This window comes from Cervus canadensis, chromosome 17 (assembly GCF_019320065.1).
Source record: "Cervus canadensis isolate Bull #8, Minnesota chromosome 17, ASM1932006v1, whole genome shotgun sequence".
NCBI classification, from domain to species: Eukaryota; Metazoa; Chordata; class Mammalia; order Artiodactyla; family Cervidae; genus Cervus; species Cervus canadensis.
This window is the reverse complement of record NC_057402.1, coordinates 63,903,051-63,921,522: the sequence shown is the minus strand read 5'-3', so window position 1 is coordinate 63,921,522 and position 18,472 is coordinate 63,903,051. Positions and strand designations below refer to the sequence as shown.

The 18,472-nt window shown below is 49.1% G+C and overlaps 1 protein-coding gene across 8 annotated transcripts in view; it reads right to left on the bottom strand.

Moving 5' to 3' along the window:
• The window catches only part of TTC23 (tetratricopeptide repeat domain 23), a 146,862-nt gene that overhangs the window by 20,068 nt on the left and 108,322 nt on the right, over positions 1 to 18,472 (bottom strand). For all 8 annotated transcript variants that reach the window (XM_043434524.1, XM_043434518.1, XM_043434519.1 and 5 more), the window contains 2 exons: positions 15,323 to 15,428; positions 2,770 to 2,897 (listed from right to left, as the gene is read on the bottom strand). In XM_043434524.1, coding sequence (XP_043290459.1) covers positions 2,770 to 2,897; positions 15,323 to 15,428 — 234 coding nt within the window. The remainder of the gene's footprint in view (positions 1 to 2,769; positions 2,898 to 15,322; positions 15,429 to 18,472) is intronic.

Below are 18,472 nucleotides of genomic sequence, written 5' to 3'. Positions count from 1 at the left end.
CCCACATGGAATAAAAAAAATACGGGTTGGAATTCATCTCTTCAGTCAGACACTAAGACATACAGAGGGAAAGCCCTGCATGTCGATCTCCCATGTTTCTCTGAAATTCTTCCACCATGTCCTCCATGAAAGCATGGTTACAGTCAGAGAACACAAACGCCCAATTTAAGAGCCTAACAAAGCAGAAACCGGTGAAGAAGCCTCGCCCACCACTTAGCCCTGAAGGCACCCTGCAAGCACTCCCCAGACAGAGGAGCTGGCAAGGCCTTCACTCATTTTATTGGCAAGAATATGAATTAGGTGCTGGGGTCGGGATCAGGGAACCCCAGGAAAGGCACTGATAAGAGAGAAACAATTTCTTAGGTGGAAAGACAAGTCACTGCTGGGGAAGAGCTGTGTCAGTTGTGAAGTGTGTGACCCCCCTGCCCCTTGGTTCAGGTCTTCCTGATGCCGAAGCCTGTTATGTCCTGTCCCAGGGACCACGAGGCAAGTGCTGGGTTTGGCAGCTTTTCCATGAAATTGGCTGTCAGGCTTGGAGGAGCCAGTTGGGGAAAGAAGAGCCCAGCTCCTTCTCCTAAAGGATGCTCTCAACGCCATTTACAGCGTAATTGGGGAAGCTGGAGATAGAAGTGCATGTCGAGATGGCAGTGGGAAAGATGCCACATGGACATGGATATAAAGGAAATCCAGACCGTGATAGTCTCTGAGAGTTAGACAAGTTTAATGGAGAGAAGGGAAGAATAATCAGGATTCAGGTGGGCTAAGAGGCAGGCTTGGGCACCTGGGCACACAGCGGTAGGGGGGCGAGCACACGGCACATTCAGGGCCAGTGAGGGGACGAATGTGACTACAGCCGAGGACAGAAAGCGGAGCAGAGGGAGGTGAGGCAGGCGTCATGGGCTGGGCTGGTAGAGGCGGCGGCATGCCAGGCTGAGGGGTTTGGATTTTCTTACGGGGAATAAGAAGTTAGAGAGGGTTCTTGTTGGCAGAGCAGCACAACTAGAAGAATATCTTAACACAGTTCAAAGGAACTTTATCACTTCCATGTGTGCATGCGGGCCACATCGCTTTAGTTGTGTCTGACTCTTGGCGATTCCATAGACTGTAGCCGGCCAGGCTCCTCTGTCCAGGGAGAGATTCTGGGATTCTCCAGGCAAGAACACTGGAGGGGGTTGCCAAGCCCTCCTCCAGGGGATCATCCTGACCCAGGGATCAAACCCGCATGTCTCCTGCACTGGCAGGCGGGTTCTTTACCACGAGCACCACCTGGGAAGTGCCACCATTATGGTAATACATTACTATGCTATACAATTACATTAAACTGGATTCCATGATGAAAAATAGTGGGGACAATCTAAGGAAGACTGAGGGAGAGGAATCAGGCAAGCTGGTGAGTCCTGAAGGATGGATCTGCATTAGCCAGGAGATCCATGAAGAACCTTCCAAGAGCAGGAAACAAGTGCTGACACTGTCCAGAAGTGTGGATTAGAAAAGGCCACTGTGCAACACACATCAGGGGAGGGGGCAAAAATGAGACTGGAAATGCCAGCAGATTTCAGATCTTGCAAGGTATTGTGGGCAATGTGGGATTCCAGCTTCTCTTAAGGGCACTGAGAAGCCAATGGAGTATTTTACAAATAGAGGCCTGCTGATCAGATTTGCTTTTTTAAAAGATGACCATGGCTTCCTTATTCAGAATGGGTTAGAAAAGGGCAAGAGTGGAAGGAGCAGTTGGGGTGCAGGGTTTGCTAGAGCAGTCCAGGCAGGAGATGATGACTGGCAGAGAAGAGATGGCAACCGATGGATGGAGTCAAGGGGCCTTCTGCAGGTGAAGAAGACTGATGAGCTAGACGGGGTGAGGCATGATGGGGGCACACTTCCTGTCAGACTTCTGCCCTGAGCGCTCTCCACAGAGCTTCTAGAGATGATCTAGAACCCGAGACCCCCGGAAGGCCCCTCTCTACTTGGCTGAGTGATACAAAAAAAATATGGAAACTCCATTTATTATGGTTACTGTAGCCCTATTTGGCCTGAGGAACATGGGTACACCTAGATTGAAAATCCATCCTTAAGGTCACATCAGTTGAGAGAAGGGTAAAGCATTGGGTTGGGAGAGAGCTGTTGAGCAGGTCTATAGAATAGCAGAGGAAATAAAAACGTTTTCCTCTCAAGGATTTACTTTTGATGGGTTAGAGTTGAAAATACCGATATATTTATATAAATCAAGCATGTGGCTGTCTTGTAGCTGTTAGGCTTATTATGGAACAAGTTCCCAAGGGTTTAACTACCCTTGGGATAGTTAAATGACACTAAACTCTGAGTCTGGTTCCATTTTTACCAGCCATGGGAAACTTGCCTGTATGGTTCAATGGACAGTGAGCCATAACTTCTGCACTGTGTAGTTCTTGTTAGATATGCAAATTTCATTCATTAGCCAAGATAATAAGACACACTAATTGCTACCTTCTATGCCAGCTAGAACCACAGGTTGTGATAAGCTGGGACTGTCCATCTGGTTCTCAAGGTTTCTAGTCTTGTAGGGTGCTTTGCAGGTGGACATGGCATCTAAGTTCTCATAATTTATTGTTCCCCAAGAGTGCCTATCCAGGAGCTGGCTACCTGGCCTTATGTATCCCTCTCCCTGTGGGGCCTGGCACATGCCTCGTACACAGTAGGTGCTTAAGGCTTGCAGAGTGTAGGAGTCACCCTTTGGGTATCAACTGGGTTGCCCGAGTAAATAACTGTCAGTTGTGGTCCAAATTCACTCACCTCATCTTGTCCAGTGACTTGTAGGAAATGGCAGTAATCATCTTGAATTGAAAGAAATTTGGCTTTCTCCATCCCTTCAGCATCCTTGAGATTAGCCATGCTATCCTGAAAATACTGCTCAGCCACATCTAAAGAAAAGCACCACAACAACAATTTTGAAAACTACTCACAGATTTGAAATGAAAACAGAATAACTATGCATTTAGTGATGATGAACTATCTGAAAATAATAAGTAACTGGACAAGATAACCCAGTTAGGGAAACTGTCTTTTCCCATTAATCTGACTGTTTTATTAGACAAGGTCTAGTTCTCAGAAAGATACTGCTATTTATTTTCATCGGTTTTCATACATCTTGGCCCTCCCAGTGATATAGTAAGCAGAGTTTATGCAAACAGGGAAACTATTTCCCCTAGACCTGACGCATCGTTAAGTTTTCAGGTTGATTAACCATTAATTCCTCATAAAGCTCTAGTTGCTCCTTACTGAGGTTAGAACTCCAAGGATTCATTGACTTTAGTGGATGTTATAATCTTGGAATGTAGTTTAATAACACTATAATTCTGGAAAATACGGCTGACATGCTGCTGAAGGATAAACCCCAACCATTCCAAGCACTTAAACATATTGGTTATAATGTAACAAAGATATTTTTAAATATTTGCCAATATTGAAAGCAAAAATCAAAAAAGGAAAATCTCAGATATGAAAAATGAAGAGGAAACTGAAAGCCAGAGCAGGGATGGGGAGGGGGAGCGGGGAGCTGAACGGTCCAAGAGGGGCTTAGGAAAAAGGTCTACGGTATTCCAAAATGCCCAGAGTCTCATAAGCCTGAGCTGGGCTGGTCACTGAGGCCTGAGGCCTGTGTGTGGTAAGCAGATGACACGAGGCCCCTGCAAAATTCAGTGTCACAGGCAGGTTTCCAGGATGACCCCAATGACCCGCATCCTTGGTTATGACCTCCTCATTGATTATGGGTGGAACTTACAGATAGGCTGAGATATTACTCCTGTCATAAGGAATGTCATATAGCACAGCAGACTGTAAGAAAGTGAGATTACTCCTTGGGCCTAACCTAATGTCACCAGAGCTTTAAAAGCAGTTTTCTTTAGTTGGGGGCAGAGAAGGAAGGCAGAGAGATCCAAAATATGAGAGGGATTTGAAAGGAGGTTCTCTAATCCTGAGATGGAGGGGACCGTGATACAAGGACCCAAAAGTGGCCCATAGGAGCTGAGAAAGGTCACAGTCAGCAAGAATATAGGGGCTTCAGTCCTACAACATAAAGAACTGAATCCTGCTAATAACAGGGTTGAGCTTAGAAAAGGACCCCATGCTCCAGATGAGAATGTAGCCGGCTGACAACCTGATTTTAGCCTCAGCAGAGAAGCCACTCCTACCATGCTAGACTTCTGATTGACAGAACTGAAAGCTTAAACTGCGTGTTTAAACAACCATAATTTGCTATGCAGCAAAAGAAAACCAATATAGCCAGGAATTCCTAAAACCAGCAATTGCACTGGTCCAAAGAGAAGCCTCCCGGCTGTCCCTCCAGAGGCCATGGCTTGAAAAAGCATCTGAAAGAAACAGGAAGACTGTTCGTGGAGTATGCGCATGTGTGAGGGCAGAATTTGCACCATCTACTTTATTTGGAAATTCTTTTTTTTTTCCCCAATTGTTTCCCTTCCTTCCTTCTGCACTACATGGCTTGTGGGATCTTAGTTCCTCAACCAGGAACTGAACCCAGGCCTATGGCAGTGAAAGCATGGAATCCTAACCACTGGACTGCCACGGAATTCTCTTGGTTTGGAAATTCTGAACCAATAAATTGAAGTAGAAAACTAAGGCCTTAATCTCCAAAATATACAAACAGATAATACAGCTCAACAACAACAACAAAACAACCCAATAGAAAAACGGGCAGAAGAACTTAATAAATATTTCTCCAAAGAAGACACACGGATGGCTAGTAGGCAAATGAAAAGATGCTCAACATCACTAATTATTAGAAAAATGCAATCAAACTACAGTGAAGTACCACCTTATACCAGTCAGAATGGCGATGAATAAAAGTCTAAATACAGCAAATGCTGGAAAAGGTGTAGAGAAAAGGGAGCCCTCCTACCCTCTTGGTGGTAATGTAATTCGGTGCAGCCACTATGGAGAAACAGGTTCCTTAAAAAACCAAAAACAGAATTACCATATGATCCAGCAATCCCACTCCTGGGCATATACCTGGACAAAACTGTAATTCAAAAAGATACACGCCCCTCATGTTCATAGCAACTTTATTCACAATATCCAAAACATGTAAACAACTTAAATGTCCATCCACAGATGAATGGATAAAGAAGGTACAGTACGTGTATACAATGGAATGTTATTCGGCTGTAAAAAAGAATGGAATAATGGCATTTGCAGCAACATAGATACAACTAGAGATTATCATACTAAGTGAAGTCAGAAAGACAGATACCATATGATATCACCTGTGTGTGGGATCTGAAATACGACACAAATGAACCTATCTATGAATCAGAAATGGAGTCACAGATGCAGAGGATGACTTGTGGTTGCCCGGGTGGGGGCAGGGGAGGGAAGGACTGCTAGTTTGGATTAGCAGATGTAAACTATTATATGCAGAGTGGGTAAGCAACAAGGTCCTTCTGTATAGCACAGAGTTTATCACAGGGTATATTCAACATTCCTTGATGATATTGTGATATGGTTTATCACAGGGCATTTTCAATACCCTGTGATAAACCATAATAGAAAAGAATATTTAAAAAAGAAACTCTGTAAAGTAGAATCTAGTCTGAAAGTAGAAAAATTATAAGACTCCAGCACAGGAGTCACAAACTTATTCTATAAAGGACCGGATGCTAACTATTGTAGGCTTTGCGGACCAAAGACTTGTAGCACAAAAGCAGTCAGAGATGATATGTGAATAAAGGAGCCTGGCTGTGCGCCAAGAAAACTGTTTAGAAAAATGGGCGGGGAGCTCGATTTGGCCCCTGGGCTGAAGTTTGCTGACTCCTGCTCTAGCAGAGGAAAACGTGAGTGTCCCTGAGGAACATGGGACCACCTCCCAGCCCCACCACAACCCAAGTGCCTCCTGGAGACAACCTTATGGGTTCACAGGACGAGCGCACAGTTGAGGCAGATTATGACCCATACACACAAGGTCTACTTGACACTTCCATTTGGAAATCTAGTATGAACTATGAACTGTGTAGCACAAATACACATGAGCACAAAGGTAAAATGTTATCTCTAGCTTCTTCAGGCTTCCTCTGTGTTTGATTATTTTCCCTTTATCACCTCTAATTTTGTTTCTGTGCTTTCTCCCCATTTTCTTGATTAGACAGGATAGGGTATTGTTTATTTTAATATTTTTGCAGAGAGTGGGCCCATGGATTAATTTTTCTCATATTCTGATGTGAACGACAGTACTTGCAAAGAGGAACCACAAACACACTGCTCCAGAACTCACAGAGATGGACGGATGGGGCAGGAGGTCCTTGTTCCGGGAGGTGGAGAAGCAGATGGGAGGAGGGTGGGCCCCAGGGGTCAGGTGCTGCCTGCCCTCAGGCCCAGCCCTGCCACCAGCCAGCTCTGCACCTCCCAAGCTTGGCCTCCAGTTTCTCACGTCAGAGAGGGGCTTTCGTGCCAGCGCCTCTGTTATAGGGTGGCTGTAAGGAGTAGACGGATTAATGCCCACAAATAACTGATGACACGCCTGACACCTAGCCAGTGCTCAGGAAATGTAGAAATTTTTAGTTTCAGGGACAGTTTGTGGCTATGGGCCTCCCTCATCCACGCTAGGCTAATCAGCAGGGACGCTGGGAGCAGGGATGGACATGGAGAGGACAGAACAGTGCTATGAAAACAGACAGAGTGGTCCAAAGGCCTGAAGCATGCACATAAATGGCTCCATATAACTCGAGAAGTTGAGAACAGCTCTGAAATTCACAATGAGAAATGTAGGTTCCCGGAAATGATTCAAGTACCTCCCAAATGATCTGTTGTGGAAAGGAGAGACACAGACAGCTGGGAGACGTGTCTATCCAATCCAGGCAGCCTAAAGAGAACTCAGGTCTGAAAACAAGCAAGCGTCACTTATCTGCAAGATCTCCTCTGCTGAAGATCTATGCGGCTGTCGGAGAGAAGTGAGAATTGGGCTGGGGGGTGCTGCCTGTCAGGGAGGTCAGCTGGCCCCAGGCTTTGAAACTCGACAGAAGTCTAGTAAGCTGGGGTCCTGGCTCCACTCTTTCACTGGGGGTCTGTCCACTGCCAAACCAGCAGATGGATTTCTAAAGTAGTTCTCAAATTCTTTTCTTGGTAGAAGAAAATTTTACTACTGTATATGAAAAATGTTACATCACTTTAGTCTTTGTTGACTCTTGGGAGAATATATTACAGATTAAATGTTCGAACTAAGTATCTATTTTGGTTACTTTGATAATCTGATGACAGCAAATGTGGAGATGATGTGGCATTTATATTGTTGATTGTAAAAGCATTACAGAGATGTATGTTCCATGTCTAAAAATTAACAAGTCTACTCAAGAATGGAGTACTGTTAATGTTTTAGTTTCTGTCTAACTGGAAATTAACCAGAGACTGTAACTGAGCCATTCTTGAAGAGGAGAGGTTCTTCTGAGTCTCAGCCTTGTTTTCCCGAGATGAACCCTCACTTGAAAGATGAGCAGATGTAAAGGGCATGGGAAGGAGGCAGGACCAAAAGGGTAAGAACTGAGTTTCTGACCCAGGCTTTTGCAGAAGTGGTGCCAGGCTCAGAAAAAGGAAGAGGTCAAAAGGGATGGGGAGTGTCCCCCTCCCTTCCTGGGTAAAGAGCTGGTCTTCCAGACACAGGTGGACATAGCCGTGCCTTCTCGCCTTCCAGCCCCTCATAACGTCCTCCCACCTCTTAGTGCTCCTGTCCCTGGCAGTCGCACGCTGACCCATCGCCCCCACAAAACCGCCGCATCTGGGCTGGGACCAGACCTGAGTGCCGCGTGTCCCTTCCCTTGTGTGGCTGACCTCACAGGGCTCTGGGAGGAAGGAAGCCGACGGGCCTGTCACACTGCTGCGCAAACAGCTCACAGGCTGTAACTCAGGGAGGCCCAGTCACACTTTCCAAAGAGAACGCTCGTTAGCACCTTTGGATCTCTGGAAGAGGGACTGGAAGCAAGGGAGGAAGGAAGGGATTGTGGGGAACGAAGGAATTTATTACTCAAACCAAGGCCAGAATAGCTACTGAAGTGGAAGAAAGCTGGGCTTTGCGATGAGGCATCAGAGACCAGCCCGGCCTGAGAATCTGCCCTCGGGCGTCAGCTCCTAAAATTGCTGCTTCTCTTCCCCCATTTCAGAGTCCTCGGCTCCTCAACAGGTCCATGTTCTCCTAATTCTGTTCCTGGGAGTCTCTAGTCAGCAGAGGCAGGGCCAGGGAGAGGGTTCTCTGACACGTTGTCACGTACAAGTTGACCACAAGTTGGGCATCCTGTCAGGACGCTGCATTGAGAAGAGTGGAAAGTCCAGGGCACACACTGCGGGCGCCTTCCCTATTTCTGTAAGTTTGAAACTACTTTTATTTTTACCTGGGATATAGGAGAGCTCCTTTACTGCAAAACCCTGACTTATTTTCCCCCGTCCCCCAAATTAGCTTCCTAAACCATGAACCCCATGATTAGTCTCTGAGGGGAGAGAAAACTTGCCCTACTACCCCTAGGGACTGACTCCCTGAGAAGCAGAGCTGGTTCTCCCAGGAGTGGGCATCCCCTCGGAGGTCCTTCTGGCGTAAGCGACAGCGGCTTTGCCAGAGGGACAGGTCACAGCCCCTGGGGCGGGATGCCCCTTCCTGGCACAGGCCTTGTGCCTGATGCTGGGTGCGGGTTCACAAGGAACCAGCAGTTTCAGCATTCACACACGTGGCCGTTGCTAAGCTTAAAAACCTCTTCTAGAATCCTCGGCAACCTGATGCCAGGTGGCCTCAGCAAGGGATGAGGTCATTTTCTAAAGCACAGGCCATGACTTAGCTTTATAAATCTGAGCCCCAGTGGCACAGGTGTTCCAAGGCCACGGACTTCTCCCATTTTCACTCCTGCAGAACACCGGGGCTGTCTGCAAGTTAGGGTGAGGGGCAAGTGTGGCCCAGTGGGTAGGCTGGCTTAGTGTCTCCCAGAGGCCCCTTCAGATTGTTCCACCTGCGTGTGCATACAAAGGCGTAAAAAACCAGGGCTCCATTCAAAGAGCAGGAGGAAAGTGGAGTTATGATTTGGCACCCTAGAGGTCAGGAGGTTTTAATTAAAATAAATTCTGGTAGCCCTGGGCTCATTTTCTTGAGGCTGTCCAAAGGCAAGCTTTGGAACAGTGAGGACAGCTTTCATTATGAGAGAGGCCTGGGTGTACAATGTGACAATTATCCTTTGTAATAGTCTTGGGAAATTGTACTTTGCACTAACTGCAAAAGCTTTAAGGGCCCCAGGGAATTTGAAAATGGAAAGTCTCAAATCTTAGCCTGCTGTTAGCCCAGAGGAGTGCCAATACCCAGCAGACAAACAGATTGAACCCATCTAGACCCTGCTGGGAGCTGCCGGAGGCCCTGTGCAGGCAGCTGCCCTGAGACCAACCAGCAGCCTCAGGGTGGGGGCATGGGGTTTTCTGAGGACAGACGAAGCCCAAGACAGGCTTTCTCCACACCGAAAGATCATCTTCAAGAGGAACATCGTCCCTGGCATCTGGGAGATGCCTCAGACCTGCTGGCGCTGAGCCGCACGGCCCCTGGAAATCCACGGCCATCTCGGGGGCGGGCTTGCTTCAGCAGAGTGAGGTGACCAAGGTGGAGGCAGGCTGGTCTCACAGCGCCTGGGGCCCACAGGTCCTGGCAGGGCTCAGTCACCACGGGGATGCCAGCTTCGAAGTCCTCACCATCAGAAGTGGGCCAGGACCGTCCTCTTCCAGCACCACTTGGGGCCACCCAGTAGTCATCAGGGGTCCAGTAGCCTCATGCCTGTTGCCGGAGTGGCTTGTCTTGGTAAAGTATATGTGATTTCCATAAGCCGCCCTAATATGTTTCAAAGTCAAGTCAGAGTATTGATAACTTAAGCTTTTCCAAGAAGCTGTGGACATAACTTATTAGCCAGTACTAAGTGAAACACTTGCGCCTCATAGAAGTGGTTGTCAGAGAGTGTTTCATCCTCCCGAGGAGAGGGATAAAGCTGCGGGCTTTGTTCTCAGGCACACAGATGAAATGCAGTTTGCAAGCAAAGCTCGGTGAGGTTTCAGTTCTGCCACAGGCTGTACCTCGGTGAAGAGAGGCCAACAGCACAGGCTCAGCGTGCAGAAGGCCACCTTCTACTTCTCTGCCAGCCTCAAGAGCTGCCACCCCCGCAGCCTGCACGTGCCCCCCCTTTGGGCTCCCGGGCTCCCTGGACCTCTGAGGACAGAGCACCCACAGAGCCACGCCCTGTCTGATCCGGAGTGTGCTCAGGTGGGCAGCGCCTGGCCTCTGTCTAGGCCCCAGTCCTCTAGACGGGCTGTGCCCTAGGGTGCCCTCCAGAGATTTCTGAGAGGGGGGTCCTCCTAGCCCGTTTTCTCCTCTGGCCACACCCACTGCTCTCTCTGCCCCCTCCCTTCCCTACCTGGCCTGCAGGGCGCAGAGTAGGCTGGACGCTGACACCTGCTTGGGGCGCTCGGGTGCCAGGCTCAGCCAGGCTAGGCGTTCTGCACTGAGAGGTGGGCCCTGGGGAGGAGCTGCGGCGGGGTCTCTGAGAGCGCACAGGGCTTGTGGGGGGCGGTGGGAAGACTGAGGAGGAAGGGGGGGGTGGCCAGCAGCTGTCGGGGCCTCGGGTTGGAAGTGGGAGACGGAGGTAGCAGGGCCCGCCAAGTACGGCCACAGGCAGGGGAAGGCCACTGGCCGCGGCTGCTCCCTGGCGGCCGCGTTACCGGCTGGGAGCCCGCTGGAGCTGGGTGTGTGTGTGTGCCAGAGACGGCCTGACTCCCAGTCTCTCTGAGACACACGGGGCTCAAGCAGCACCGGTAACCCATGAGTAGGGAGCAGGCCTCAGGTGGGGCAGGGCCTGGCATGGGCAATGCTGAGAACCAGGCCACAGGAGGAAGAGTTGAGCAAAGGGGTGACCGTGGAGGGTAAAAGCCAGGGGACTTCATGGAGATGCAGAGCCCACCTTTAGATACCTACATATTTCCTGACTACTGTATAAGACGAGGGGAGATGTCAGGATGAGAGAGGGCTGGGGAGACATGCCTGTGAGTCTGTCCACAGAGCTGAGAACTGGGGATCCCACCCCCTCCCCAAGGTAGGCAGGGGCATAGCCCGTCCTCTCCTGTTGTCTCTGAAACCAGCAGAGCTCCCAGGCCCAGGCCCCACATGGGGCCACTTCCAAACAAGGCCACCCGAGCTCAGCGGGCTCTGCCTCTCAAAGGTTTACACTAAAATGTACTTGGCTTCAGCCCATTTCATTTTAATGTCCTTTAGGAGAAGAGTTATAAACACAAGGCCAATGCCCTGACGCTCAGCAGGGCTGGGAGAACTGTTAACACCAAGTTTGTCTATGGCTGCTCTGGGAAGCTGGCCAGGCTCAGGTTAGTGACATTTCGCTAGCCTGAATTGGGAGCCTTATGCAATGACAATCCTCCGTGACTTCTAGGGCAGTTTTGTCTGCATAAGGAATGCGGGAAGGCACAGAGCAAAGGGATTCATTTGAGTGTGGAGCCAGAAACACACTGGCTTCTTGGCCAGTGACGTTTTGTTTATTGGAGGGCAATGCCTTCAATGGGCATTCAGCAAGCAGGCTATGGAGAATCCCCAAATGAGAAATTTCCCCCCATTAACGATTCTTTTAAAAACAAACAAACAAACTGTACTTGGCACAGACAAGTTTCCGCATAGGAGAGTAGAGCTGAGGTCCTCGGTGCTCAGTGGAAAGTATGGATTTGCTCCCAGGGACTTCTGAACCACAAGTGACCAAAGTCCAGGCCAGAGAGGCCTGCCTGGGTGAGAGCTGGGTGGGGAGGCCGGGCCCTTGCTTAGCTGTCAAAGATCACTTCCAAATTCTCTCCTTTCCTTTCCCCTTGCTGGAGGTAGCAGAGGCCTGGAGAGCCTCAGCCCTGGGTGGGTTCCTCATCACCGCGTCAGCTGTGTGTTAGGCGACAGCAGAGAAATGAAACCCAGGTGCCCTGAAAGGCGGTGGGGAGGCACTTAGCCACTGCCCCTGTGGCTCCTGGCTGGAAGGGGGGACCCCACTCACCCCTGTTTTGGGGGGATGCCGAGCCCACACGTGTTAACACGGCCCCTCTGGGCCCAGGCCGAGCTTAGGCACATGTGGGTAAGACTGGGACAAATGGTCTGAGCAGCAGCCCGCCAGGTCGTCTTCCCCAGTCTTCCCCGTGCTCTCCGTCAAGGAAACACAGGTTCCCCTGGCAGCATCCTCGAGCCTGTTAACACAGTAGGAATGAGCTGCTGGGTCTCTGCGTTGGCTCTTCTGATGCACCTGTTTCGGGTTTGAGGTCTGAGGCCTTGGGGGCAAGGGCCGGGCTTCTCTCTGCCCCAGCTCTGGGGCTTCCTGCTGCCGCTGCACGGCAGCTGTTCTGATCCGACAGCATCTCTGCCCGGCCTCCTCCTTGCTTTCAAGTAAACGCTTTCTGCCAGTGTCAAGTCATAGACATTTCGCCTGTCCTCTGACCAGTGGAGGCTGCATCTGAGAAGGGAGCCTCCTCGGATGGACTGGGGCTTCGTCCTCCTTGGGTAAAGCCGTGAGTAGAGAGTGGACGGGGCTGTGGTGTGGAGAGCTGGCTGGGTCATCTCCTTTGTGAAATGGGAGGTCGTGTCCCGCCTCCAAGGCTTGTTAGGATGAGACGGGCATGTTGGTGAGAGCGCCAGCACCCGCATCCAACGACGCTTGGTACTGCCGCTGTCGTCATTGTTAATATGATGCTGCTGAGATTCCCGCTGGCTCCAGGCTCCTGGGGGCTCCGTGGGTCAGTGTTTCAAGCAGCCACTGCTCCAGGCCTCAGGCAGAAGCAGCCCCCTCTGTAACCTGCAAAGCCAGCTGCGACTGTCCAACTCCCCGCTCCTGGGCAAGTTTGCCTCTCTCCTTCCCTACTCACCCTCCTCCGATCTCTCAGACACTGAGAGGTGAGCCGGCTTCCCGGGGCAGCTCACCACGCGGTCTGAGCCGCCCGAGAGCCACAGGGCAGAAGCGGGGCTGAGACCTGTGTGGGCTCCTGGGCGGGCCTCCTCGGGCTGCCTTCACTCTTCCCGCGTCCTCTCCCTCCCCAGAGCCACACACTCTCTGGCAGGTGTAAGTGGGGGGTGCGGGGCGGGGGGGAAGGAAAAGGCACGCGCAATGCCAGTCCTTGTTACACAGCAGGGAGGTCAGGAGGCTGGGTTCAAGTCTACAGCCCCTGGCCATGGCTCTTGGGAAGTTACCTAAGCCTGCATGCCTCAGTTTCTCCATCTGAGACCTGGGGACTTGTATCAACCTCACAGAGCTGTGGTAAATTACCTTTGTTAGCTCAGTTAGAACCGTGACACTACATACCATGTAAGAATTAGCTATTATTACTAAGTGAGGTCATTAAATTTTCATAGACCTAATTATCTGCATCAAGTAGGTATTAGTAGCATTCTTGACTTACAGGGGAGGCTATATCAACACCATATTTAGACTGGAAAACTTAGAAAAAAATATATCTCATGCTCCCAGGTCAGAAGTTAGGGATCTAGCCCTCCACACTTGTTTTGCCTCCTTCAGAGCCTGAAACATATTTGACTTAGTTACCATCAACTATGCACTGATTTCACATAAAACTTCAGATTTCTGCCTTCTCTTGAAAAAGCAGACCTGCCGATACAAGCCTGCCTTCCACGTGACAGTGATGGGCCAGAGCTGAACAGCAGTTGCTGCTCGCTTTGGACAGGGGACAGGCTTCCCCAGCTTGTCACAGCCCTCACCACTCCCTATTGCATCTCTCAGATTACAGCCCAGGGTTAGCTGCCAATCATAACTATGCTGCTGCTGCTGCTACTGGTTTCTAAGGACCATCTGCTTCACTCGGATTGCTTACCTGCTCCCTATGGACATGTAGGTTTGTGACCCCTGCTAATGTAGGGGTTTCCATCCTGTTTGCATTTTAAGTATCCTATTAATACTTGTGGCATGGAAGGTTCTCTTGCCTATTAAAGGAATGTTAGCCACCAACAGGTTGGTGAAAATATTGGCTCTCTGCAGGTCTGGAAGTTGGTTGAGGTGTGGAGTGCTCCAGGGAGCTAGAATGAGAAAGGGCGTCTGCCTTCCCTATCCTCTGGCTCTGAAAAGGTGCGCAAAGCTCCTGGAGACCAGAATGAGGGATCGTTAAGGGCGGATGGCCCCACTCCAGTCCTCTTGCCTGGAAAATCCCATGGACGGAGGAGCCTGGTAGGCTGCAGTCCATGGGGTCGCTAAGAGTCGGACACGACTGAACAACTTCACTTTCACTTTTCACTTTCATGCATTGGAGAAGGAAATGGCAACCCACTCCAGTGTTCTTGCCTGGAGAATCCCAGGGACGGGGGAGCCTGGTGGGCTGCTGTCTATGGGGTCGCACAGAGACGGACACGACTGAAGCGACTTAGCAGCAGCAGCAGCAGCAAGGGGGGATGGACAGATAGACCCCCTTCCTCAGCTCTTGCCAGGACAGGAGCCCCTGCCCGGTCCAGGGACCTCTGCAGACCAGTCTGCTCCCAAGGTGCCCCCTTCAGCTGCACCACCCCTCCCCCGCCCACAACCAGCCTTCTCATCTTAGCCAGCACCTGCTCCCAGAACCTCAGCCTCAAGCCTTCCAAATGTTGACTTCCAGCTTGATGCCACACTGGACCTTATTTTCCTATAATGGATAAGTATTTTTATCTGACATCTTGGAATACACCTCAGGTCTTCTTTATGAATCATACTCTTGTTTCTGAATATTCTGGCCAACAACAAGAAAAAGTCATTAGGATAGTAAGTTCTTCATCAGTAGAGGCCTACTGTATGCTCGGAGCCGGGGATGGAAGATTAAAAACCTCCCAAGCTCACCACTCTACCTATTATGTAGGGCTAAGAAAAACTATATGACTCATAAGTGGCAACTTCCTTTTGGAATCCTGAAGACGTGTAAGTTTATCCTGATTGAAAGCTCAGCCCTGGGAGGGTCTGAAGGCCGGCGTTTCAACAGGCCAGATCTGTTGCCACAGTAGCTGCATAACAATCTTTAAAAATAGATCACCTTCGAAAGCCCAGGAGGCCACCCTGTAAGCCCAGCATGAACTCTCTGGGGCTCTGAGAGCTACGTTTGGATTTGCTGTGTTTGAGAGTACAGGTCTCGAAGAAGGCTGAAAATGGCTAGAAACCAAAGGGCTCTGGTGGACCTAACTGAGAAGGCTCTCTGAAGCGACCATCACAGCTCCCTCTGCCCGTTCACCCATGCCACAGGCAGCGAGCCCACAACCCCGGTGTGCATGGCCAGGAGGGAGCAGGCCGCTCTGCCCCCGGGGAAGGCTCGCGCTTGCTCTCACCGTGGTGCTCAGGCCTCCCGGAAGCGACAGCGGCACAGGCGACGGCGTGTGCGGATGCGGCTGCCTCCTCTCGAGAGGGGCTTCCTCTCAGGACGATGAGATGCGCCTGTCATCACGAAAAGAAGAAACACGTTTGCTTCCATGCTTGGCAGTGGCAGCAGGGAACAAACTGTTCTTGCAGTGATAAGCAGAAAGCCAAGGAAACTTCCAGCAACCTAAACAATGTGATTTATGTGGAAGCACAATCAACTCTGGGGGGAGTTGGGTTTTAAAAGCATCGTGCAGTGCAGAAAGAATGTACCAAGCCCTGGACGCTGAGTCCAGATGGCTTGATGCTGTGGCCAGGACTTATTACTAAGTAAATCATTTAAAAGTCTATCCTCCCATGAGTGCATTGTCAGTAGAAGAAGGAGTGGGGGTTGGTTTCCAGAAGGAAGGAGATGAATTAAAAAGTGCCAGTGCTGCAGCAGAAGTGGGCAAGCACAGTCCCCTACCACTGGCCAGTCCAGAGAGGGGGACTCACCCCCAGTGTCAGCGGCCTCACCCACTGAAACCCTGACCCCATCCCCATGCTTGGTCTGCCAAGCCCATTCGACTACATCCTCAGCGAAACGGCCGTGGGAATTGCCCGAGCACAGTAAACAGCTCAGTTCCTTGAGACGAAGCCCATTTAAAAATTCTCTAATGAAAAGAACTACTTGATGATATTATGGGGCTCTCGGGTGGCGCAAGTGGCAAAGAACCCGCCTGCCAATGCAGAGACATGAGAGATGCGGATCCAATCCCTGGGTCGGGAAGATCTCCTGGAGGAGGGCACGGCAACCCACTCCAGTAGTCTTGCCTGGAGAATCCCGTATATGGAGGAACCTGGCTGGCTACAGTCCTAGGGTTGCAAAGAATCGGACATGACTGAAGTGACTTAGCACACACGCACACATGATATTATGAGCATAAAGTAATAAAATCCTTTCAAATAAAATACAAAATGCATCCCTTCAAATAAAAAGACATTAAGCAAACAAACAAGTAAATAATTCCATGAATCATTCATAGCTCCTGGAAGCTGAAGGAGTCAGGGTGCTCAGGGCAGTGTGCACCAGCCAGGAGGGATGTCAGCATTCATGACACGGTAGAAACAGCAAATCTGAAGGCAGAGTATCAAGGTCTGAGTCTTATCTCCATGCTTTACTAGCTGTGAAATATCTTGGGCAAATCACCCCCTCAGCAACCTCAGTTTTTTCATCTATAAAATGAGGATAATACAAATTGTCAAAAATATTCAAATTGATACCACAAATGGAAGAGAATTAAAGCACAGCCTAAATCTTAGACTACATAAAGCCAGAGCACTAGAACCCTCGAGTCCAGAGACAGCAGTGAGCCAGCAAAGCCAGAGAGACTTGCTCCTCTGACTACCAGCTAAATGCATTTCTGAGATGATAATCAGGGTAGACTCTAGACTGTCATCTCATTTGTCATATGTTAAAACCTACTGAGTTACTAGATCTAGACTTCTTATGATGAGGCTATTCCAAATCAAGATTCTTGGTAATAACTTTTATTGCTGTGTTAGAAGAATCAGAATTTCATATTTGTAAATATTAACAATAGCTTTTGTTTTAAAATGACTTTTTAAATTACAGGATATAAATAAACTGAACGTGTGATTTTGACAAACCATAATTAGTCATTATCCTCAAGTTGGCCTGAAGTTCTGATTGGAAATGCTTTTCAAATTGGAGCCAGAGGGATAGAGTGAGGAATCAAATGTTCAGTGCTCAGGAAATAAAAAAAAAACAAGAGAAAAAGCTTGCCCTGCCCCCAATGCAAATATTAATAGATCATGTTTACTTTGTCTTTTCCCCGCGTTTACTATCTCTACAATCCAGAGGGTGAGGAGAGCACCGTCTGATGCCAGAAGAGATTTAACTCATATTGTTACAAAGACCTTTTACACACAGTATTTTAGATTGACTACAGCTCAAATTTGAATTCAAAAAGATTTCATATTTTGTTTCCACTCGGTATTATAATTCAAGTCAATGCAAAAGATGTGAGTCCATCAAAATTACTTTCAAATGAATAATTAACATGTTCTGAGAGCTAAGCTGCTTTTTTGTCTTGGAAACAGGATGCAAAGTTTTCCATGAGCAAAAATGTTCACAGTGTCAAGAAAGTGGATACTGAAATCTTAACAGGGGTCTGAATGTATCACAAAATCTTCATAACTTCAATGTTTTTCTGTATAAGATGCTAACATAAGTGAACATTTAGTATTCATTATTTACTTCAGAAACTCAGTGTCTGATCTAATTTGTTATTTGATGTTCATGAAGCTTCTAAAAGCCATATGCTGGAGTAGGGGGCAAGGGCAGTGGAGAAGGGAACCCATGGTATTTAAAATGTGCCACATTAGTATCTCATTTATTCAGAACAATTCAGCTTAATTTAATTCAGTCATATTCAATTCAATTCATCTTAATTATAAAATGCTTTTTGCATGCCACATATTACTCAAACACTAGGAATTCACACAAAAATTAGGCAGAGCTTTTGGTTTTAAAGGCGCTTACAGATGAACAACAAAAATGTGGGGCAGCTTGATTTTACCTAAACTCAGACACCGCCCCCACCAGGGTTCTGGCTCACTACCTTCCTCTCCACCCTTCCTCCCGTCATCATTTTCAGTGATCTCCATAAGATAGGCCTGCAGCTATTGGGCAAGAAAGGGATAGTTCAGTTTAACAGACGAATAAGGGAAAGAAGACAATAAAATGACGCTTTGCATGGAGGAAACCTAAGGAAGAGAGTAGAGGACCCCAAATAGGCTGTTTTACCATCAGAGGGAAAGCAAGGGAGGGAGCCTTTGCTGGAACTGGAAAGGTGAGTTATGGGGGAGGGAGCCGTGGCCTTCGGTAGAGGGGTGAAGGCCACCTGCATGTGCTCTCTTCCTCCAAGGTCAAGGCTGCATGACTCCCCGGCACAGGGCAAGCGGCCCACAGACACGGTGCTTAGTGGGCACAGAGAGGGGTGCAGGGTGGAGCTGACAGAGCAAACTAAAACACCCAGTGAATGACCCAGCTAACACCTCGGCCTCCGGGGCTTTGACAGGCTCCTTTTCCTCCCCATCCTTGGCCACCCAGTCCCCCA